This window comes from Dreissena polymorpha, chromosome 9 (assembly GCF_020536995.1).
Source record: "Dreissena polymorpha isolate Duluth1 chromosome 9, UMN_Dpol_1.0, whole genome shotgun sequence".
NCBI classification, from domain to species: Eukaryota; Metazoa; Mollusca; class Bivalvia; order Myida; family Dreissenidae; genus Dreissena; species Dreissena polymorpha.
In genome coordinates, this window is record NC_068363.1 from 74,829,574 (window position 1) to 74,854,428 (window position 24,855).

At 35.9% G+C, this 24,855-nt stretch overlaps 2 protein-coding genes across 6 annotated transcripts in view; both read right to left on the bottom strand.

Annotated features, from left to right (window-relative positions):
- The window catches only part of LOC127844692 (uncharacterized protein HI_1625-like), a 331,821-nt gene that overhangs the window by 160,224 nt on the left and 146,742 nt on the right, over positions 1-24,855 (bottom strand). The window lies entirely within an intron of this gene.
- On the bottom strand, positions 300-23,562 carry LOC127844690 (uncharacterized). 5 transcript variants are annotated; one of them, XR_008032865.1, is made up of 5 exons: positions 15,707-16,003; positions 14,909-15,340; positions 10,562-10,795; positions 5,408-8,252; positions 300-5,262 (listed from the first exon to the last, which is right to left on the bottom strand). XR_008032865.1 is itself a non-coding variant. In XM_052375121.1 (4 exons), the coding sequence occupies exons 2-4, from the start codon at positions 15,338-15,340 to the stop codon at positions 8,010-8,012; spliced, it is 909 nt and encodes a 302-aa protein (XP_052231081.1). In that variant the 5' UTR covers positions 23,252-23,562; the 3' UTR covers positions 300-8,009. The 5 variants fall into 5 exon arrangements, 3 of the variants coding, with proteins under 3 accessions (XP_052231081.1, XP_052231080.1, XP_052231079.1); XR_008032866.1 differs by having other exon boundaries at positions 300-5,241; positions 5,387-8,252; XM_052375121.1 differs by lacking the exon at positions 15,707-16,003 and adding an exon at positions 23,252-23,562 and having other exon boundaries at positions 300-8,252.

Below are 24,855 nucleotides of genomic sequence, written 5' to 3' on the forward strand. Positions count from 1 at the left end.
AGAGGATATCTTTGATAGTCTTTGCGGAAATTGACATTTACAGACAACTAAACAAACGCGGACGCCGTCTACCTGGCTATGACAATAGCGGTGGTTTTGTTCTATAAGTCGAGCTAAAAAGGGAGATATTAATTAAGTTATGTGTGACTGGTAGACTATTTTCAGTCAATATAATGACAATCATGGCATTTTGAAAGGTAAGTGCTAATGATAATGAAATGTTTGAAAATGGTTTTGAGATCAATCTGAAGGCAGGGCAAAGTTACCAATACCATCGTAATAAATGAACAAGTACTTAGTGCTGAGATCAATTTAATGAATACAATGTTTCAACAACCTGTAGAACATGGAAGGTAATTGTTTTTAACATCAAAGCTTAATATAACTTGACATAATGAACTAACTAATAATCTAGCTCTACAAAATGATTTTAAAATGTTTGGAACAAGAATGGTATCTTGCAATTTTCGTTCTTTTGTGTGAGTATTAACATATGTACTGTAAATGTACAAGGGCTAAATAACAAAGAAAAATGCACTAAAAGTTTCAAATGGTTAGACAAAAAAGGTATTATAAGTCTTTTTTATACAGGAAAGTCACCTAAAACATACCTTAGCAAAAACATTAAAAAGTGGATGGGACGGAGATATTTATCTTAGCGGACAACATACATATAAACAAGGCATCGCTTGTCTGAGTAAAAGTCATACAGGAATAACAGTGGATTACTTGAACGTAATAATGATTGGCAGACAAGCAAGTATAGATATAAAAATACACGAAGCACAATTAACATTAATGAACGTTTACGGTCCGAACATAGATAGTCGGAGAGGATTTCAATATTGTTCTTAACCCATTATTAGAGATAAAAGAAATGGAAATCTTTAAAGTACCTTCGGCTATTTCAGGTTGTATTTCATGCAGTTAAAGTTCAACTATCGAGTGATCAGTCATAAATCCTGGTTTTATGTTGCATGTTTCGATAATGTTGCAATAGACTCGCATATTTAAAAAAATCTTATCTCCAAAATATTGCTGGTTTTGTGTTTGAGTGCCAGGTGTATTTTTTTTCATTATGATTAACTGTATGCCATATGTTTATGTAATTGTAGTTTTCAATTATGTTATTCAAAATGTTCTTTTTTTTTAAAGTAAATAATAGCTTTTGAAAAGATACACAATATCAAACACAAATATAACAGGTAATAACCAATACAGTTTAAGATAACAAAGATGCAAATCCACACACCTTATGGGAAATAATTAAAGGCAAGATACATAACACAACAATAAGATGCAAGTCATTTAAAACAAGAGGGCTGTTAGGCCCTAAGGCGCTCACCTGAGAGCAAAAGGTACTAGACTATTCTGGACAAATGCAAGCTGATTCATGAAGATTAGACCAAAAAAGTGACTTTCAACAAGTTTTTTTTTTATTTGACCTAGTGACCTAGTTTTTAAGCTCATATGACCCATTTTCAATCTTCGCTAAGATTTCATTGGGACAAAATAATGTTTTGACCAAGTTTCATGTAGATTGGCCAATAAATGAGGCTAATATAGCGTCAACAAGTTTTCAATAAAGCCATATAAGGACAACTGCCCCCCCCCCCCTTCCGGGCGGCGATATTTTTCAACGTATTTTAACCATTTTCAAACTCAGCTGAGCTATTGTTAGAATAAATGTTCTGATCAAGTTTCATGAAGATTGGATAATTATTGCGACTTCTAGTGTTAACATTACTAAATAGCCATATTAGGAAAAATGCCACGCCCCCTTGCGGCCATGTTTTAAACGGACCTAAACCATTTTCTATCTGAGCCCAGATATCATAAGTACAAATATTCTGACCAAGTTTCATAAGCATTGGACCACAAATGTGACTTTTAGCGTTATAACAAGGTTTTACTATAGCCATGTAAGGAAAACTGGCCCGCCACCTGGCAGCCATGTTTTTCAACAGACCAGAACCATTTTCAAACTCATCTGAGTTATGGGTTGTAGAAATGTTCTGACTAAGTTTCATGAAGATTGGACAATAAATGTGACTTCTAGAGTGTTAAAAAGGTTTTACTATACATACACTAAAGCTATATAAGGAAAACTGCCACGACCACTGGCGGTTATGTTTTTCATTCAACTGGAACCATTTTCGAACGCGTTGAAGATTTTCTTGAGAAACATGTTTTGACGGACTAAAAATGTGACTTCTAGAGTGTTAACAAGGTTTTACTATAGCCATTTAAGGAAAAACTGGCACGCCACCTGGCAGCCATGTTTTTCAACCAATTGGAACCATAATTGATTTCGTCCAAGATATCATTAGAACAAATGTTCTGACTAAGTTTCATGAAGATTGGACCATAAATTTGACTTTTACAGTGTGAACAAGTTTTACTATAGCCATAATAGGAAAACTGCCCTGCCCCCTGGCGGCCATGTTTTTCTTCCAACCGGAACCATTTTTGAGCTTGTGAAAGATTTCATTGGGACACATGTTCTGACCAAGTTTCATGATGATTAAAATGTAACTTCTAGAGTCTTAACAATGTTTTATAATAGCCATATTAGGAAAACTGCCACGTCCCCTGGCACGCAGGTTTTTCAACGACAAGAAGCATTTTCAAACTCCTCCAAGATATTAATGGGACACATGTTTTGACCAAGTTTCATGAAGATTGGACAATAAATGTGATCTCTAAAGTGTTAACAAGGTTAATGTTGACGCTGCATGACAGACGACGCACAAAAGGCGATCACAAAAGCTCACCATGAGAAAGTTGTGCTCAGGTAAGCTAATAAAAAAAGTAACACACAAACTTGAAAATGAAGCCATAAAAGTCATTGAAGATCTTGAAAAACAGAAGAAACACAAATTATACCACCTCCATTGTAGAAGGAAATTCTTACAAAAATGAAATGTGCAGCTCCTTGAGATACACATGCATGCCAAATATCAAGTTGCTATCTTCAATATTGCAAGAGTATTCATAAAATAAGCGATTGGGGCCACATATATTTGACCTCTGACCTTGAAGGATGACCTTGACCTGTCACCACTCAAAATGTGCAGCTTCATGAGGTACACATGCATGCCAAATATCAAGTTGCTATCTTTAATATTGCAAAATTATTTATAAAATAAGCGATTTGGGCCACATATATTTGACCTCTGACCTTGAAGGATGACCTTGACTTGTCATCACTCAAAATGTGCAGCTCCATGAGATACACATGCATGCCAAATATCAAGTTGCTATCTGCAATATTGCAAAAGTATTCATAAAATGAGCGATTTTGGCCACATATATTTGACCTCTGACCTTGAAGGATGACCTTGACCTTTCACCACTCAAAATGTGCAGCTTCATGAGATACACATGCATGCCAAATATGAAGTTGCTATCTTTAATATAGCAAAAGTTATTGCAAAATGTTAAAGTTCGCGTAAACAAACCAACTGACCAACAGACAGGGCAAAAACAATATGTCCCCCACTACTATAGTGGGGGACATAAAAATTATAATAGTAGGTATTTATCACACACATCTCAATGGCATAATACTTTTAGCACGGGCACAGCATGTTAAACACAATGAAAACAATACAAAATACTGTACAACATTTTAAAACGTAGAAACAAACACAAAACTATACACTGACTAGTAGTTAATGGCAAAGACATAACAAATCAAAGTCAAATAATAGAAGAAGCCTATTTTTCGAAACACTATAAACGAAAGAATGTTGAAAATTTACTTTACACTAAAGCTATATAAGGAAAACTGCCACGACCACTGGCGGCCATGTTTTTCATTCAACTGGAACCATTTTCAAACTCGTTTAAGATTTTACTGGGAAACATGTTGTGAGGGACTAAAAATGTGACTTCTAGAGTGTCAAGAAGGTTTTACTGTAGCCATTTAAGGAAAAACTGCCTCGCCACCTTGCAGCCATGTTTTTCAACCAATTGGAACCATATGCGAACTCGTTTAAGATATCATTAGAACAAATGTTCTGACTAAGTTTCATGAAGATTGGACAATAAATTTGACTTCTACAGTGTGAACAAGTTTTACTATAGCCATAATAGGAAAACTGCCCCGCCCCCTGGCTGCCATGTTTTTCTTCCAACCGGAATCATTTTTGAACTTGTCAAATATTTTATTGGAACACATGTTCCGACCAAGTTTCATGATGATTGGACAAAAAATATAACTTCTAGAGTCTTAAACAAGGTTTTATAATAGCCATATTAGGAAAACTGCCACACCCCCTGGCACGCAGGTTTTTCAACGACAAGAAGCATTTTCAAACTCGTCCAAGATATTAATGTGACACATGTTCTGACCAAGTTTCATGAAGATTGGACAATAAATGTGACCTCTAAAGTGTTAACAAGGTAAATGTTGACGCTGCACCACAGACGACACACAAAAGGCGATCACAAAAGCTCACCATGAGCACATTGTGCTCAGGTAAGCTAAAAAAAAAAAGAAACACACAAACTTGAAAATGAAGCCATAAAAGTCATTGAAGCACTTGAAAAACAGATGCATAAAAGAAACACAAATTATACCACCTCCATTGAAGAAGGAAATTTTCACACACAAAAAAATAGAAGGAATTTATCACACACACCTCAATGGCATATTACTTTGAGCACGGGCACAGCATGTTGAACACAATGAAAACAATACAAAATACTGTGCAAACATTTTAAAACGTAGTAGCAAACACAAAACTATACACAGACTAGTAGTTAATGGCAAAGACATAACAAATAAAAGTCATATAATAGAAGAAGCCAATTTTGCGAAACACTATAAACGAAAGAATGTCGAAAATAACAACCTCTTTAAAATAACACATCATGCTTTAAAGGAAGTGGAATAACAAGTATGTGAAGGATTACAAACTGAATATGAATATTGACAAGCTCGTTAAGAAATGCCAAATAACAAAAGTCCGGAATCTGATGGCATCACTATTGAGTGTTATAAAATATTTTGGAACAATATTTTAACACATTTAACATTTTCACTAAATTATTCATATAACAACGGAGGAGTAACCACTCAAAAAGCAAAGTGCTAATGATAATGAAATGTTTATAAATAATACCGAGATCAATCTAAATGAAGGCAGGGCAGAGTTACCAACACATCGAAAACTAGGCAAAAGCGTTCTTGAGTTATCATCCGAAAATCATTTTACTATTTCGGGTCACCGTGACCTTGACCTTTGACCTTGTGACCTCAAAATCAATAGGGATCATCTGCGAGTCATGATCAATCTACCTGTGAAGTTTCATGATCCTAGGCATATGCGTTCTTGAGTTATCATCTGAAAACCATTTTACTATTTCGGGTCACCGTGACCTTGACCTTTGACCTAGTGACCTCAAAATCAATAGGGGTCATCTGCGAGTCATGATCAATCTACCCATGAAGTTTCATGATCCTAGGCGTATGCATTCTTGAGTTATCATCCGGAAACCATTTTACTATTTCGGGTCACCGTGACCTTGACCTTTGACCTAAAAATCAATAGGGGTCATCTGCGAGTCATGATCAATCTACCCATGAAGTTTCATGATCCTAGGCGTATGCGTTCTTGAGTTATCATTCAAAAACCATTTTACTATTTCGGGTCACCGTGACCTTGACCTAGTGACCTCAAAATCAATAGGGGTCATCTGCGAGTCATGATCAATGAACCTATGAAGTTTCATGATCCTAGGCCCAAGCGTTCTTGAGTTATCATCTGACAACCACCTGGTGAATGGACCGACAGACCAACAGACCGACATACCGACCGACATGAGTAAAGCAATATACCCCCTCTTCTTCGAAGGGGGGCATAAAAATGAACAAGTATTTAGTGCTGAGATGAATTTAATGAACACAATGCATTAACAACTTGTAGAACATGGAAGTTGATAGTTTTAAACATCAAAGCTTAATATAACTTTGCATAATGAAGTATTAACTAATAATCTAGTTCTACAAAATGATTTTTAAATGTTTGGAACAAGAATAGTATCATGTAATTCTCTGTCTTTTGAATGAATATTAACATATGTATTGTAAATGTAAAAGGGCTAAATAACAAAGGCAAACGCACTTAAATTTTCAAATGGTTAAGACGAAAAATAGTCTTTTACAGGAAAATCACCTTTACATATTAGCAGTTGAAAATAACACCCTTTTAATAAATAGACATCATGCTTTAATTGAAGGGAACACAAAATAATTTGATGTGTCTGCACTTCCAGCTTGTTAAGTGAACAATCAATCGTGTCACATGTTATCTCACATGATGACTCGAATAAAAAGCCTCAGACAATGAAGAGGAGCAAAATACAAGTGTACAATTTGAGTATTGAGCCTTATTCTTTAATCAACCATAATCTAATCTAGAAGTAAAAGTGCACTTTTGCTTTTCATAGATAAACTTTCAAAAGGACTTTTCGGCACTACAACAATGGATCATGTCAATTTTCTTGCTGATCACATGAATAAACTAACCATTTATAAGAATGGACAACTGTATGTCAGGTATTAAATATAACATGCTACCAAACAAATTTATTGACTGCGGATTGCAATCAACATCCTCAAATATGCACCAAGTCATTGATTATGTTACAAGTATTCTTATGGATCATATAAGAGAAACCAGTAGCATACATGATGAATTAGAAGAATTTAAGTTAGGAGTTCCAGATTTAATCAATGGAAAGTCGTGTACTCAATGAATGATTTTCTGTTTACAAGATCAAGCTTGTTTTTAATTTTATAACTTCTAATTTTATAACTGAAAGATCCATTGCATTTATACAAGGTCGAGTCTTTTCCTGTACCTATAAATGCTACATCACATGATCTGTAGATGAAACTCAAATATTAAATTTCCCTGCTTTCTTATTGATAACTAATGAGTGGCTAGACCCAATTAAACTGAATGTGTAGGGTCCAGCCTCAAGTATTGTAAAAATAATTTTGCCTAATCACTTCTTCATGTTGTATATTGGCAATCTTTGCAAATGTCAAAATCAAAAAATTATACCTACAGCAAACACAACTATATTTAAAACCCTATGAATACATGTATACATATCCAGGTGACATCAAATTAACAAAATCAAATTATTTTTTTGCCCATTAAAAGTTTTTAAGACTTGTTACTTGAAAAAGAACAAGGGCTGTTTATAAAAAATGCAAGCCCCCCATATGGGCTGTCAGTTGTAATGGCAGCTATTGTGTGAATACTTTTTTTGTCACTGAGGTGGTGGTGGAGGTGGTGATGGTTTCATGATACCAGGCGTAAGCCTTCTTGAGTTATCATCTGGAAACCATTTTCCTATTTCCAGTAAACCACTTTACTGTCTCGTTTCACTGTGACCTTTGATTTAGTGACCTGAAAATGCCCCTATGAAGTTTCATGATCCCAGGCATAAGGCAAAGCTTTCTTGAGTTATCATTTGGAAACCATTTTGCTATTTCCATTCAACCATTTTACTGTTTCAGGTCACTGTGACCTTGACCTTTGACCTATTGACCTGAAAATCAGTTGGGGTCATCTGCTGGTCATGACCAATGTCCCTATTAAGTTTCATGATCCTAGGCGTAAGCATTCTGGAGTTATCATTTAAAAACCATTTTCCTATTTCCAGTCACTATGACCTTCACCTGTGACCATTGACCTCAAAATCAATAGTTGGTCATCTGCCAGTCATGATCAATGTACGTATGAAGTTTCATGATCCTAGGCCTAAGCGTTCTTGAGTTATCATCAGACAATCATGTGGTGGACGGACGGACAGACCAACACACCAACATGTGCAAAGCAATATCCCCCTTCTTTGAAGGGGGGCATAACTAGGAGAAGTAGGAGCTTGTTGTAAAATGTATGAAAAAGTAGGAGATTTATAAAAAAAAACACTAGGGAAAACATGGTAAACTAGGAATGCTGAATAATGTCATGTATATGTATAACAGTTTACTGAAGTTTCACTGAAAGTACTTCCGATCCTTTTAATTGCAGCCTTAAGTTTGTTTTTCGCTCTGCAAAGAAAGATTCTGGATCCAATACTTCTTCAAGTTCTTGTGGAAGGGCAGCCATTAATAATTGTGAAGGAATTGCCCTCACAGAGTCATCACTGAGGAGAAGTTCTGTAACGTCATCTTGTGCACAGGCACTAATTACTGTAAGTGTCACATGTACAGTTGGTGGTTCGACTTTCTGGAAAAATAAGGAAATATTTCATATGGCAATACAAACATTACTTTTCGAGGATAAGGCAGCATCAGACATTAACAAAACAATAGAAGTTGTTTGTTTGTTTTAACGTCGCATTGACACGTTTAATGGCTATATGGCGCCTTTTCCCGCTTGTCATGGTGGAGAAAGACCCAAGGTCCCCTTGAGCATTTCATGAGCGGGCACTTGGGTGGAAGTTTTTTGTCACTGTGACCTTGACCTTTGACCTAGTGACCTGAAAATCAATAGGGGTCATCTGCCAGTCATGATCAATGTACCTATGAAGTTTCATGATCCTAGCCATAAGCGTTCTTGAGTTGTCATCCAGAATCAATAGGGGTCATCTGTAAGTCATGATCTATCTACCTATCAAGTTTCATGATCCTAGGAATAAGCGTTCTTCAGTTATCAACCGGAAACCATTTTACTATTGGGGTCACCGTGACCTTGACCTTTGACCTAGTGACCTGAAAATCAATAAGGGTCATCTGCGAGTCATGATCAATGTACCTATGAAGTTTCATGATCCTAGGCATAAGCGTTCTTGAGTTATCATTCGAAAACCATTTCACTATTTTGGGTCACCGTGACCGTGACCTTTGACCTAGTGACCTGAAAATCAATAGGGGTCATCGGCCAGCCATTATCAATCTACCTACGAAGTTTCATGATTCTAGGCATTAGCGTTCTTGAGTTATCATCTGGAAACCATTTTACCATTTCGGGTCACTGTGACCTTGACCTTTGACCTAGTGACCTGAAAGTCAATAGGGGATATCTGCAAGTTATGATCAATCTACCTATTAAGTTTCATGATCCTAGGCCATAGTGTTCTTGAGTTATCATCCGGAAACCATTTTACTATTTCGGGTCACTGTGACCTTGACCTTTGACCTAGTGACCTGAATATCAATAGGGGTTATTTGCGAGTCATGATCAATCTACCTATCACGTTTCATGATCCTAGGCCTAAGCGTTCTTGAGTTATCATGTGGAAACCATTTTACTATTTCGGGTCACTGTGACCTTGACCTTTGACCTAGAGACCTCAAAATCAATAGGGGTCATCTGCGAGTCAAGATCAATGTACCTATGAAGTTTCATGATCCTAGATTCAAGTGTTCTTGAGTTATCATTCGGAAACCACCTGGTGGACGGACCGACCGACCGACAGACATGTGCAAAGCAATATACAATGTACCCCCTCTTCTTAGAAGGGGGGCATAAAAATTCAACTCCCAGAGCGAGGATGGAACCTACATCTGTGAGAGGCAAGTGATCTAAAGTCAGCCACACAATGTCGAACGCTTCTTAAATTGAATTAAATTAAATCGTGATAATCTTGTGTAGAATCAGATTGATTTTTTATAAGAATACTAATTAATTTTTATGTCTAGACAGAGCAACTCGGGGATTTCAAAAAATTTTGGGGAAGGTACTGGATGGATTCTTTCAAATGGGAAGGAATGTGTTGTGAAATCTAGAATTTGGGAAAAACCTAAATAGAACATACTTTTACTCAGGAACAAGATACCTTTAGTAGGCCTTTTACATTGGCTTTTAAAGTTTTATACAATAACAACAGGAGACATTTAGCATTGACTTGACATAGACTAGAAAAGTGTCCATAGGACACGGGTGCCTCCCTTCACATTATTTACATGATTAGCAAAAATCTTACAAGTCTTAAGTCTCTCATATTAAAAGCAACATAAATGAACCAAGGGCCATAAATGTTACATGGCGCGAATCTTCACATGATGAGCAACAAGCCTATTAAGTTTCGGGACTGTAGGAATGAACTCTTTTAAGTATAATTCTACTAAGTCAGGGGTTACAACTCTGCTTTACCAATTGAAACAAAACTAAATAAAACTCAGATGCACAACTTCACATAGTGAGCAATAATGCTAAAAAGTTTCAAGACAGTGACTGTAGGTCTTTTCTTTCTTGAAGTGTCAAGACTGTACGCCTTATACTTTAATAGATATGCGCAAACTTTATTAAGTATAATTTTACTAAGTCGAGAGCCATTACTCTGCTTTCAGATATTGAAATCAAATGAAAAACCACAGGTGCACAAATTTACATGTTAAGCAATAAGTGTAGATATGCATATCGCAAACTTTTTTCAGACGCACGGAAGAACAGCAAACAGACGGACATGGTTTTTTTGGGGGGGGGGGGGCACAAAAATAGGCAACTTGTCATGGTGTTCTGCCCACCATTAGTGCATCTTAGCTAAATTATTTGAAAAATCCTTAAAGTATGCAGTCAAAATGTTTACTTACAGTAACTGAAGTTGTGTAGGTAGAATTGAAGCTGGTTTCAGTTGTGTACTTTGTTTGGTAAGTGTGTATTGTCAAATAAGTGATTTTGACGAAATCCCCAGTTCTGACGTTTTTGTTAGTGTTTCTCCACAAAGCCACTTTTACTCTGTCCACCGTTTCATCCTGTATGTAAATTGTTTTCATCTTTGTCGGACTTTTCGACTTTCCTACCAGGATGTCGCGCTCTTCTTCATCCTGTATAACATGATTACATACATATTGAGTTATTAGCAAAATGACAACAGCTGACAGTAATGGTGTGCATGACTTGAAGGATATACAACATGCTGACCAATATTCCTGTTAAGTTGCATGTCTTTAGCTCAAGCAATTTCGAGGTTCACGCGACGCAGCATTTTTGGACAGACACACCCACAGACAAGTTTCATTAAGAATGGACAATAAATGTAGCCTCTAGAGTGTAAACAAGGTTAATGTTGACGCTGCATGATGCATGACAGACAAATGGCGATCACAATAGCTCACCATGAGTATGTTGTGCTCAGATGAGCTAAAAATGGAGTGTAAAAGGGTTAAGATTAGTAATTACGAGCTGTTTTTATGGAGCGTTAATTGTATAAGGGCTAACGAAAAATTATGTTTATTTCCGGTTACCCGATCGACCGTCAAGAGTTTACCCGTGACTGCAATTCTTTTATCAAAAAATCGCGAGTGGACAACAACGATATTGTTTGACACTATTTGGTCCCTATGTACATGTAGATCTTTAAAGGCCTGAACTTTAAACCACGCCGCTATCTTTGAAAATGGCCGACTGCTCAAGCGTAGTGGCTTGACAAGAAGGCAGAGCTGCCATTATCTTCCACCATTTTGGAATTCAGGGTAGGGGAAAAAAATCCAATGACAAGGCACAGTCATGTTTATATCTAATACAACCTGACTTGTTTTAAAATGTTAATACACCAGTGTGAAACAGAACTTGATTATCACAAGATGGTCAGCATCTGTAATACCTTGATTTGTTTTGTTCGTAACTTTGATTTATATTATTTGAATCATGTTGGTACAATATGAGTACGAACATCTAATAATTCCGAACATTTTCGAACCAAATATAAAAAAATATCCGAACCTACTGACCCTCATTGTTTTGAGTGTGTAACCGGAAACATACATGTTTTTGTGTTCGGTGTAAGGTAAATGTGCTAGTTACAAATGCATAAAATCACCATCCAAAATATGGCAGATGACTATTTTGTAACCATGTTTGAACAGGTTTAACATGTTGGTGCATATTTATACAGTAATCTACTATGTAATTTTGTATGGAACACATTAGGGGACTTAAATGAAATGAGCGCCATCGCAATAATTAGACATGTTTTGCAACCAATGCCAAAGGTATTATAAGTACACTGTATTATGTGAATTTGGAATTAGACATCAAACTGGGAATGGACATTGTGTTGTTTATATTCTAAAACAAAACTGTTCCTTTCATGTATTGAGTTTATGTTTGTAATGGTTTATTTAAACTTCAAGCTTGATAAGTAATAGGATATTGCTTATTAAGCTTTAAGTTCATTTTAATTGTAGTTTTCAACTGTGTGTGGCATGGACAGTTTCATTTTATGAAAATTATAAAAAAAACAAGATGCGTTTGTGAAACACAATGTCCCCCTATATGACGTTTGACTTTGTAGGATGACCTTGACCTTATGAAGGATGACCTTGACCTTGACCTTTCACCACTCAAAATATGCAGCTCCATGAGATACACATGCATGCCAAATATCAAGTTGCTATATTCAATATTGCAAAAGTATTCATAAAATAAGCGATATGGGCCACATATATTTGACCTCTGACCTTGACCTTTCACCACTCAAAATGTGCAGCTCCATGAGATGCACATGCATGCCAAATATCAAGTTGCTATCTTCAATATTGCAAAAGTATTTATAAAATAAGCGATTTGGGCCACATATATTTGACCTCTGACCTTGAAGGATGACCTTGACCTTTCACCACTCAAAATGTGCAGCTCCATGAGATACACATGCATGCCAAATATCAAGTTGCTATCTTCAATATTGCAAAAGTATTCATAAAATGAGCAATTTTGGCCATATATATTTGACCTTTGACCTTGAAGGATGACCTTGACCTTTCACCACTCAAATGTGCAGCTTCATGAGATACACATGTATGCCAAATATGAAGTTGCTATCTTCAATATAGCAAAAGTTATTGCAAAATGTTAAAGTTGGCGCAGACAGACCAACAGACAGACCAACAGACAGGGCAAAAACAATATGTCCCCCACTACTTAAGTGGGAGACATAACAAACAGTTTTGTAAAAAAAAACATTTTAAATGATGCTATTATATATGAAAGTATCTATTTTAATCATTATTTGTTAAACTAAATAAATACAACATGTAAAACTGCATATTATGCACTGTTGAAAAAACAATATAGTCCCATATTGATGTCCTATTCCAACTCCACAAAATACTGTGTTATTAGGAAGTATAATTACATTAGGTTTACAACTGAGAAAACTAGAGCTTTGTCACAGACGTGATAAAAACCCCCACATGCTGTATGGACACAGAATGTTTTGCATGTTGCCTTCACAAAAGCACCTTGATGAATGTTGAAAAACGCACTAAGTGACCCTGTGACCTAGTTTTTGACCTGGCATGGCTCACATTCGAACTTCAGTCTTGGATTACACTCGACTGATGATCGAGTTATGATTTTTGCGTCTGTCGAGTTAAAATTCCAAGCCAGTAGCCCGATCGTATAAGTGCTTTTTTCGTGTTTGAACTTAGTTACATGGCCGAAATAGCTTCCTATTGTTATAGCTTCCTCGGCATTCCAGAAATTGTTTGTTCGGTACCGATTGTGCCCAGGTTTTTATTTATTGATTTTTGATTGGCTGGTGATGGCCATACATGAACGATAACTGACGAAAAGTCCTTGCTACTTTTCTAAAATCTTACAATGTCCACCATCTTAAAATATTTTAAGTGATCGATTTGCAAAGTAAAGCACTGCACTATCAGCTTAACATATTGAAAAGCAAATGCTAACAATATTATCTATTTATTACGGATTTTCTAAGAAATTTGTTTTCATTGTCTGAAATTAAACGATATGCACATTTACTTCATGTGCAAAACACATACATCTTTCGGGCATTCTTTTTTTGGATACATTGTTTTTCGTCGATGTTAATTATTTTATTTTTTATTTTCGACTTTCTTTATAACATTTTCTATACAATGACGAATACAGACGCGGTGATACGAATGGTCTGGTTTATACTATTTTGCATTGTATCCTTGAGTTACCAGTTTCAGTTGATGTGTAACAAATAGTTGACAATATCAGATTAAAAAATACATATTAACCCTTTGCATGATGGGAAATTTGTCGTCTGCTAAAATGTTGTCTGCTGAATTTCTAAAATTAGCATTTTCTTTGATTTTTTTCAAAGAATATTATCAGAATAGCAAATAGTTTGGATCCTGATGGACGTTCTGTGGCGTCTCATCTGGATCCAAACTGTTTGCAAAGGCCTTCAAAATTCGGTTCCCGCACTGAAAGGGTTAACCAGTAATTGCAACTAGAAAGATAAAGGGCTCTGCCCTTTATTGTGGTTGGGGACGTGCGACACTTGACCCTCAGTCTTATTTTCCAGATTTCACATTTGGGACAATTGACACCCCTGCTATAGAAGCCTATTCAGAAGTAAATCGGTAATCTCCATTGGGCACTCATTGAGTAGATGCTTATTGAACAGTGTAGTAAGTTGATCTCTCTAGACACTTTCACTAGTATTATTACCGGATGGATTGGATTAGGTCCAAGACTAACATATTTACAAATGTTACAGAATTATAACTCTAATTCGGGCTAGTAAGAATTGATTCGGGCTATTGAAATTTCCAAGCTGGTAGTCTGATCAAGCTAGTGCCTCAAAAAAATAATGCCAAGACTGGAACTTGGCCTAGACATCATATAGATACAACTTATGATTAAGTTTGGTGAAGATTGGATGAAAACTACTTGAATTTGAGAGCATACAACATGCTGTATGTGACCCCGTGAACTCGTTTTTTGACCCGGCATGACCCATATTCGAACTTGACCTAGACATCTAGATAAAATTTCTGACCAAGTTTGTTGAAGATCGGATGAAAACAATTCGAGTCAGAGAGCGGACAACCAATACAGATCAGATGGACAGACAGACAAGACTCCTATATACCCCCTTTAACTTCGTTTGTGGGGGTATAATGAAATTATAAGCCAATGAAAAGAAGTAATATAAATACCTGAATGACTTTCCGGCAAACAGTTGTTTTGGTTTTTGGAGGTGACCTTAGTGCTTCTCTCAATGAAACCATAGGAGCCGCTGGTGGATTGACAAGAGCCTTACCCTCTTGTACTCTGCTGTCAGGGACTTCAATTTCTTGTGTTGGGAACAGTCTAGATGTTCGGGTTAGAATGATATACCCATCCCTTCGGATGAAATTTCTCAACATTATTGTTTTACCTTCAATAAGTTTGTTGAATTGGGTTGGGTCATACGACACAACTTTCACAGCTTTTTTGTCATCTGCTATAGCAACAGACTTTGACTGCTTTGTCTCACCATTGGCATTAGTATATGTCTCTGGACTGCTTGCAAACACAACTCTGCCCCTTGCAGACTTGTCATAGGGCATGCTTTGGTCCATGTTCATGATTTCTTCTAAGGTTGACATCTGCAAAGATATAAGTAGAACAAATGTAATTTATCAAACAAGAGTACTGCTTGTGGGTGCCAACGCTTAACTGCAGTTGTTTGTTGCCCTAGCATAACTCGATAACTGAAAAATATTGCCCAAATATTTATGTAACTTTTCATACAAATATGCCTCGTCTGTATAAAGACCTATTGCAAGTTTGAAGAAAATGTCCTTATATTGAAGAAGATAGCTGCATTTTTAAAGAAATTTGCTGAGTTGAAAAAGGGGCATAACTGTGAAAATACTGCCCACTATTTTGTGTAACATGTTTAACAAATATGTGTTGTCAGTATAAACAACGAGTACAAGTTTGAAGAAAATATGTTTAGTGATTTTACTTACTTCTCACCAAAATGATCAAGATACAAGAGGTTTTACACCTTTGTACAGCTGATCAACCGTGCCTTTGATTGTCGCAGTCGGCAGTCCATCGAGCCAGTGTCAACTTCTTCGAGAAGTGGACACTAGTCACACTCTTTTTACACATTTCGCCGTAATCCAATACATTCAAATTACACAACCAAAAAACCCCAACCGTCGTCACTTGTGCAGACATTTCTTAAATCATCGTAAAAGAAAAAGAAAGATACAATAATTGCTAACAGTTGTACGGTTGTTTTGCGTTTCATTAAAAGTAAACCAATCAAATGCCACTAATTGGTCACGCGATTTGAAACGTAGCACATCGTCATCAAAATGGAATTTTATTGATAAAACGGAAGTGAGATTCTCGCATGAATATGCAAACAATATAAAACCTATGCCGTATCCAATGCTTATGAATTTTGCTTCAATAATATTTTATTACACGTTCTATGACACTTTCATGTTATATAGTTATGTTCTGTATTCACAATGCGGGTTATTGAGAACTTCTTTGCAGGGACCTATTTGTTTGTATAGGTCCCTCTTCTTTGATTGCGCATGAATGACCGCCAAGTGGTAAATCGGACTTTTCCAAATTCATTCATTCGCGGTTGTTTTGGCAGCCAGCCAAGTCAGCTTATTCCAAAAAACGGTTTAAGTACTTTGGCCTAGGGGCTTCGCCCCAGGCCAAAAATGAACATTCAAAAATGCGTCGATCATTGGCTGAAGTGCTTGTTACACATGTCCACTATAAATCGCGATTGCTGAGGGAGTCACTTACATACGGTCGGTCCTGTTAATCACATGCCAATTGACTACTATATTGTAATAAAGTGATAGTAACCGGCCCTTTTTAACAAATAAACTCGTCAATTGTTATAATGAGATAGTAAAAGGGTTAGCTGATCTAAATGACCGTCGTTGAGTGTTTAAAGCTACGAAAACTATTTCAAATGAGTTTTATTGAATAAAAATGTTGGGGTTGATGAAATTGTCGAACTTACGACAATTTGACCAACTCCAAATAGAGAAGTTTCAATTATTATCTTTGCATCTCTCAAATTAAAGCACATTAACAAATTTATTCATGTCATAATCACACATCGCATGTTGTTTTCGACCCGACGCGTGTAGGCTGATTAAAATACAACATCAATGCACACCATAAAACTCATTCCTGCTATGATGGCTATTAACAATAGCCAGACCCCTCCAGATGACAGTATTGAGGGCATCGACGTTAAACTGGAAGTGCCAAGTGTCAGTTAAGTACACAATTTAATGTACCAACTTTTGTATCTGGTCTTATCAAGATCGCGAAATAAACGCATGGTGTGTATATGTAGATACCGTAACATTTAATGTTTTTTGTATTTATGGTAATTCGGTTTTTAAGAGTTTAAACATTTGGATTTTTGTGTCGTGATCGCTGATCGTTATACCCAAAGCAATCAATACAATTGAGCGTCCCACGAACAAACACTGTTCACAAATTTATAAAAAATATATATATAACTAAAACAGTTTTCTAAAAATGCCTATACTTGTGAAAGCCTAAATGATGTAATGGTAGCATGTTTGATTTGGCATCATTAGGTCCTGGGCTTAACGCCTAGGAAGTTTATCTTTTTTTAATTTTTTCTTGAAACTTAAAATATTTAAGACATTGGTTATATTTAAAAGTCGTTATTAGTTTATTGATACATGTACTGATACTTAAAAAAAACTGAACATGTCTCTTTAATGTTTTTATACATAAGGGTTTTATCAAGCACACACATAATTAAAAATTCATTAACAAACCTTATGTTTATGCTTAAATGAAGTCTTTATGGGAAAGATTGCACTAACAAGAGTCACACTGCCATCTTCAAGATAATGGTCATATATATCAAAGGGACAAATACAGCACCTTATTGCAAGAAAAAGGACTTGCAATCTCGCGTATAGAGCTTTGATAATATAAACCGTATTTTTACATGTGAAAAAGTGACACATTGATTCTCATGTGATACCCACCTTCTTGTATGTTTTTTTTGTGCCAAGTAATTTTAAAATCATTCAATGCATGTGAAATTTATACAACAAAACAAAAGCATTTTTGTAACAGCGTTAAAGTAAATGGATAAACTTGACAAGTATATTTTTTTGGAGTATTATCTCGGGGTTTATTGTTTGGCAAGCAAGAGTGCATGCTTCGAGATTGAATTTGTGCCAATTAACAATCAAGAATTGTAGGAAATTTAAATACATAATATAGATTAATAAATCTTGCTGACACTTATCTTTGAGTTGTTGTGGTCACTATAACAGTTGCAAATAAATAAACATTTATGCTCAAGAACTAAAGATCAACGTAAGATATGTCTGTGATAAGTGATAATTAGATAGATGTCGTACAGTATGACCTTTGCTTGCTCTCATATTTGTAATATGATTTTGCAAGGTTTCAGGTATTAAAACAAGAAAAAAGGGATGTCAACGAAAATTTGGATATCCGAATGTTCGGGTACTTGGTAAGTAGAAGGATGATAATTAAGTACATCTTGACATAATATTTAGCGTTTACCTTAATTCTAAAATTACATGATACCAATTAACATTTGAAAATTATTAAATAAGAAACAAAGGGTTAATTGTATTTGCTGAGATTAGATATTAGCTCAACTGAGCTCTTAGTCATCAAACGGAGCTTATAGGACACAGTGATGGTCGTCCTCCGTCAGTGCGTGTAGTGTGTTAGGTGCGTTTGTGAACTTTTACTGCTAAAGACTTCTCATTCATAACCCTTGTCAGATTTGAATTTAACTTAACAGGAATTATCTATGGGTGACACTCTTTCGAAGTTTTTATTTTCAAAATGTATATTGCATATGTAGGCCAGCGATATATAAATTAATAAATAAAATTGTGTTGTTTGTCATAACAAAATTTAGTGCGCCCTTGCTAAATTTGTTTAAATCATGCCTCAGAAGTCAAACATTTCCGCGCCACAGAGTTCAAATGATTTTTATAGAATTGTATTGTAAATAATTGTATATATCTCCTCTAAAACCACAAGTGTCAGGGGTTTAAAATTTGGTTTGTTACATTGTATAGTTTTCCTCAACTACAAAATATGCCCCCCCCCCTTGGGTCAAAACTAAGAACAACGATCACATTATTTATTTACACTAAGATAGTATATAACTTTACCAATCTTATTCTATGAAACTCCAAAAGTCAGATGTTTAATATTTGTTTTGCAATATCACATGGTGTGTTTTTAACATCAAGCCCCTGGGTAAACATTGGCGAGGAGCCATGGGGATTACTTTTTTCATTTTTGTTTTGTGTAGTAAAAACCTCAGCTACTTATAACCCTTTCCTAGTCTTTGTCAAATCTTTGGTATTAAGAGAACAAACCCCATATAAAAGCCACGACTTTTACACAAACAAGTCTGTGCATATATCAGTTTAGTTGCTACATGTTTCAATTGAGCAATCTCGGGGATTGTGTGTATGCCCTCGTGTAAATTTACGCAATTCATCATCATCTTGTATTCCCATGTTAGCCTAAATGTATTCTTATGTTTTCATGTCTGTAATTAAACGTTGAATTGCCATAGATTTCGTAATCAAACAGAGGTCACGTAGTATTGCTTTATCAAACCAAGTTTAGTCTTAACGCTTAGCATTCATTATGAACCTTCTGAATAATGTATAGATTTAAATACAAAATAATTGTCATATGTGAGATTTAGGCAATGCCTCTTTGTCGCATCAAACATATCATTAATACATTTAACACATGAAATGTATGGTATCAGTTTATTTCAACACATACAAAAAAACAGCACAGTTGTAATTTGGTAGTGATACATAGAAATGAAAGATGAATAAACAACTTGTGCGTTATAAGAAATAGACTCACACAATTGTAATCGAAAATACTTACGAAAATACTAGTATGACGTCAAGTGTCAATGGTCAAACAAACTAGTGTGTTATTTACCTTTATTATACCTCACTTTTATTCACAATGCTAAACTCCCATAGGTCATCGTGACAAAGAAATACTGTCAGACCCAGCTGGAAAAAATTTAATGTCCAAAAAGTACTGTCGCCCGCTGCATTGGCAATCACGCGCCACCAGCGGGAAAAACATTACTGTACAAAAAATACAGTTTCCCGCTGCCCTAGCAACCACGTGCGGAATGTTCGAAAATGATACTGTCCCATTCGCGCATGCGCAGTACGCAGTTTGCCTTTCCGCTGTAAACTTGCGACAAAATGGCAAGTAAAGGTTTTTCAACGATAAGCGAGGAGGATTTGAAGGCATTGGATCGAGACAAGGACTCTAAAAACACTAAACGTGTAGTTAAACATGGTATGAACTTGTACAACGAATTTCTTCGTTCCAATTACATGGATCTTAGTGATATCGTGGAAAATTCCAGCGTAACTTAACAACCAGTTATTGAGAATTTGAGTTACGCTTTTTCTATGCATCTGTACGTCAGAAAAACGGCGAGGAACTAAAGAAAAAATCTTTGGGCAGTCTGAAGTATGGAATTTCCAAGCATCTCTTAAGCACGTATAACATTACTTTGAAAGACCAGCAATTTTCATTATATAAATATTACATAGCTGACAGGGTGACAGTAAATTTGTCAACTTGATGAAATACTGTCAACCAAGGCGAAGCCGAGGTTGACAGTATTTTTCCGAAAGTTGGCAAATTTACTGTCACCCTGTCAGACATGTATTATTTATTTCATTATACCGAACAAACTTTTCAAACATAAACAATTTATAAGAACCATGAACAATTTTAATATTCAATAATTGTATTTAAATACAGAAATGCATCACCATTTATATTTTGATAACAAAAATAAAAGTACACTGGTTAACACAGTCAATTTCTTATCACTTGATTACACAATTTATGACGTTGTAAACAGACAACAAAATGGCAAGCACTATTGCCAGCAAACGTTTTTCAACGATAAGCGAGGAGGATTTGAAGGTTAACACAGTCAATTTCTTATCACTTGTTCGGTATAATAAAATAAATATCACATGTCTGACAGGGGTCACCCTGTCAGACATGTAATATTTATTTGATTATACCGAACAAACTTTTCAAACATGAACAATTTATAAGAACCATGAACAATTTTAAGATTCAATAATTGTAGTAAAATTCAGCAATGAATAACCATTTATATTTTGATAACAAAAATAAAAGTTCACTGGTTAACACAGTCAAAGTATTCTTTCCTAATGGTGCAGCACAAAACCAAATGCCACTGGTCTCTTGAAATGATTCTAACGGTCTTTGCCATAAAGGCTCGCGCTCCCGGCGTTCTAAGCCTCGCAACATACATAAACTTCTCTGTATTCAACGCTAACCTAGTATTCTCTATATATTTAGTCAATTAAGAACTTTGAATTGACCCTTTTATATCTTACAGGCTAATGCTGGCATACATACAATACATTTGATTTCTTTACTTAAAGCAAAATACCTACACATGTTCCAAAATAAACAAACGACTTGTTTGAAAAGTAATATTACGATTTTGCGGAAACGAAGGATCGACCAAGAAGCAAGACCTTCGCCGCTTTTTTGCAAGCTCTGATAAGCTACAATCCCGAGGCGAACACTCGAATATGGACCAGTGCTGAAATTACTATTTACGACGATGACTGGTCTGGTTTATACTATTTTGCATTGTATCCTTGAGTTACCAGTTTCAGTTGATGTGTAACAAATAGTTGACAATATCAGATTAAAAAATACATATTAACCCTTTGCATGATGGGAAATTTGTCGTCTGCTAAAATGTTGTCTGCTGAATTTCTAAAATTAGCATTTTCTTTGATTTTTTTCAAAGAATATTATCAGAATAGCAAATAGTTTGGATCCTGATGGACGTTCTGTGGCGTCTCATCTGGATCCAAACTGTTTGCAAAGGCCTTCAAAATTCGGTTCCCGCACTGAAAGGGTTAACCAGTAATTGCAACTAGAAAGATAAAGGGCTCTGCCCTTTATTGTGGTTGGGGACGTGCGACACTTGACCCTCAGTCTTATTTTCCAGATTTCACATTTGGGACAATTGACACCCCTGCTATAGAAGCCTATTCAGAAGTAAATCGGTAATCTCCATTGGGCACTCATTGAGTAGATGCTTATTGAACAGTGTAGTAAGTTGATCTCTCTAGACACTTTCACTAGTATTATTACCGGATGGATTGGATTAGGTCCAAGACTAACATATTTACAAATGTTACAGAATTATAACTCTAATTCGGGCTAGTAAGAATTGATTCGGGCTATTGAAATTTCCAAGCTGGTAGTCTGATCAAGCTAGTGCCTCAAAAAAATAATGCCAAGACTGGAACTTGGCCTAGACATCATATAGATACAACTTATGATTAAGTTTGGTGAAGATTGGATGAAAACTACTTGAATTTGAGAGCATACAACATGCTGTATGTGACCCCGTGAACTCGTTTTTTGACCCGGCATGACCCATATTCGAACTTGACCTAGACATCTAGATAAAATTTCTGACCAAGTTTGTTGAAGATCGGATGAAAACAATTCGAGTCAGAGAGCGGACAACCAATACAGATCAGATGGACAGACAGACAAGACTCCTATATACCCCCTTTAACTTCGTTTGTGGGGGTATAATGAAATTATAAGCCAATGAAAAGAAGTAATATAAATACCTGAATGACTTTCCGGCAAACAGTTGTTTTGGTTTTTGGAGGTGACCTTAGTGCTTCTCTCAATGAAACCATAGGAGCCGCTGGTGGATTGACAAGAGCCTTACCCTCTTGTACTCTGCTGTCAGGGACTTCAATTTCTTGTGTTGGGAACAGTCTAGATGTTCGGGTTAGAATGATATACCCATCCCTTCGGATGAAATTTCTCAACATTATTGTTTTACCTTCAATAAGTTTGTTGAATTGGGTTGGGTCATACGACACAACTTTCACAGCTTTTTTGTCATCTGCTATAGCAACAGACTTTGACTGCTTTGTCTCACCATTGGCATTAGTATATGTCTCTGGACTGCTTGCAAACACAACTCTGCCCCTTGCAGACTTGTCATAGGGCATGCTTTGGTCCATGTTCATGATTTCTTCTAAGGTTGACATCTGCAAAGATATAAGTAGAACAAATGTAATTTATCAAACAAGAGTACTGCTTGTGGGTGCCAACGCTTAACTGCAGTTGTTTGTTGCCCTAGCATAACTCGATAACTGAAAAATATTGCCCAAATATTTATGTAACTTTTCATACAAATATGCCTCGTCTGTATAAAGACCTATTGCAAGTTTGAAGAAAATGTCCTTATATTGAAGAAGATAGCTGCATTTTTAAAGAAATTTGCTGAGTTGAAAAAGGGGCATAACTGTGAAAATACTGCCCACTATTTTGTGTAACATGTTTAACAAATATGTGTTGTCAGTATAAACAACGAGTACAAGTTTGAAGAAAATATGTTTAGTGATTTTACTTACTTCTCACCAAAATGATCAAGATACAAGAGGTTTTACACCTTTGTACAGCTGATCAACCGTGCCTTTGATTGTCGCAGTCGGCAGTCCATCGAGCCAGTGTCAACTTCTTCGAGAAGTGGACACTAGTCACACTCTTTTTACACATTTCGCCGTAATCCAATACATTCAAATTACACAACCAAAAAACCCCAACCGTCGTCACTTGTGCAGACATTTCTTAAATCATCGTAAAAGAAAAAGAAAGATACAATAATTGCTAACAGTTGTACGGTTGTTTTGCGTTTCATTAAAAGTAAACCAATCAAATGCCACTAATTGGTCACGCGATTTGAAACGTAGCACATCGTCATCAAAATGGAATTTTATTGATAAAACGGAAGTGAGATTCTCGCATGAATATGCAAACAATATAAAACCTATGCCGTATCCAATGCTTATGAATTTTGCTTCAATAATATTTTATTACACGTTCTATGACACTTTCATGTTATATAGTTATGTTCTGTATTCACAATGCGGGTTATTGAGAACTTCTTTGCAGGGACCTATTTGTTTGTATAGGTCCCTCTTCTTTGATTGCGCATGAATGACCGCCAAGTGGTAAATCGGACTTTTCCAAATTCATTCATTCGCGGTTGTTTTGGCAGCCAGCCAAGTCAGCTTATTCCAAAAAACGGTTTAAGTACTTTGGCCTAGGGGCTTCGCCAGGCCAAAAATGAACATTCAAAAATGCGTCGATCATTGGCTGAAGTGCTTGTTACACATGTCCACTATAAATCGCGATTGCTGAGGGAGTCACTTACATACGGTCGGTCCTGTTAATCACATGCCAATTGACTACTATATTGTAATAAAGTGATAGTAACCGGCCCTTTTTAACAAATAAACTCGTCAATTGTTATAATGAGATAGTAAAAGGGTTAGCTGATCTAAATGACCGTCGTTGAGTGTTTAAAGCTACGAAAACTATTTCAAATGAGTTTTATTGAATAAAAATGTTGGGGTTGATGAAATTGTCGAACTTACGACAATTTGACCAACTCCAAATAGAGAAGTTTCAATTATTATCTTTGCATCTCTCAAATTAAAGCACATTAACAAATTTATTCATGTCATAATCACACATCGCATGTTGTTTTCGACCCGACGCGTGTAGGCTGATTAAAATACAACATCAATGCACACCATAAAACTCATTCCTGCTATGATGGCTATTAACAATAGCCAGACCCCTCCAGATGACAGTATTGAGGGCATCGACGTTAAACTGGAAGTGCCAAGTGTCAGTTAAGTACACAATTTAATGTACCAACTTTTGTATCTGGTCTTATCAAGATCGCGAAATAAACGCATGGTGTGTATATGTAGATACCGTAACATTTAATGTTTTTTGTATTTATGGTAATTCGGTTTTTAAGAGTTTAAACATTTGGATTTTTGTGTCGTGATCGCTGATCGTTATACCCAAAGCAATCAATACAATTGAGCGTCCCACGAACAAACACTGTTCACAAATTTATAAAAAATATATATATAACTAAAACAGTTTTCTAAAAATGCCTATACTTGTGAAAGCCTAAATGATGTAATGGTAGCATGTTTGA

Coding starts and splice junctions, on each gene's coding strand:
- LOC127844690 (XM_052375121.1), bottom strand. CDS start 15,340: ATGTCAACCTTAGAAGAAATCATGAACATGGACCAAAGCATGCCCTAT. Junction 10,796..14,908: donor TTTGCCGGAAAGTCATTCAG/GTATTTATATTA, acceptor CATGTTATACAG/GATGAAGAAGAGCGCGACAT. Junction 8,253..10,561: donor CCTACACAACTTCAGTTACT/GTAAGTAAACAT, acceptor TTATTTTTCCAG/AAAGTCGAACCACCAACTGT.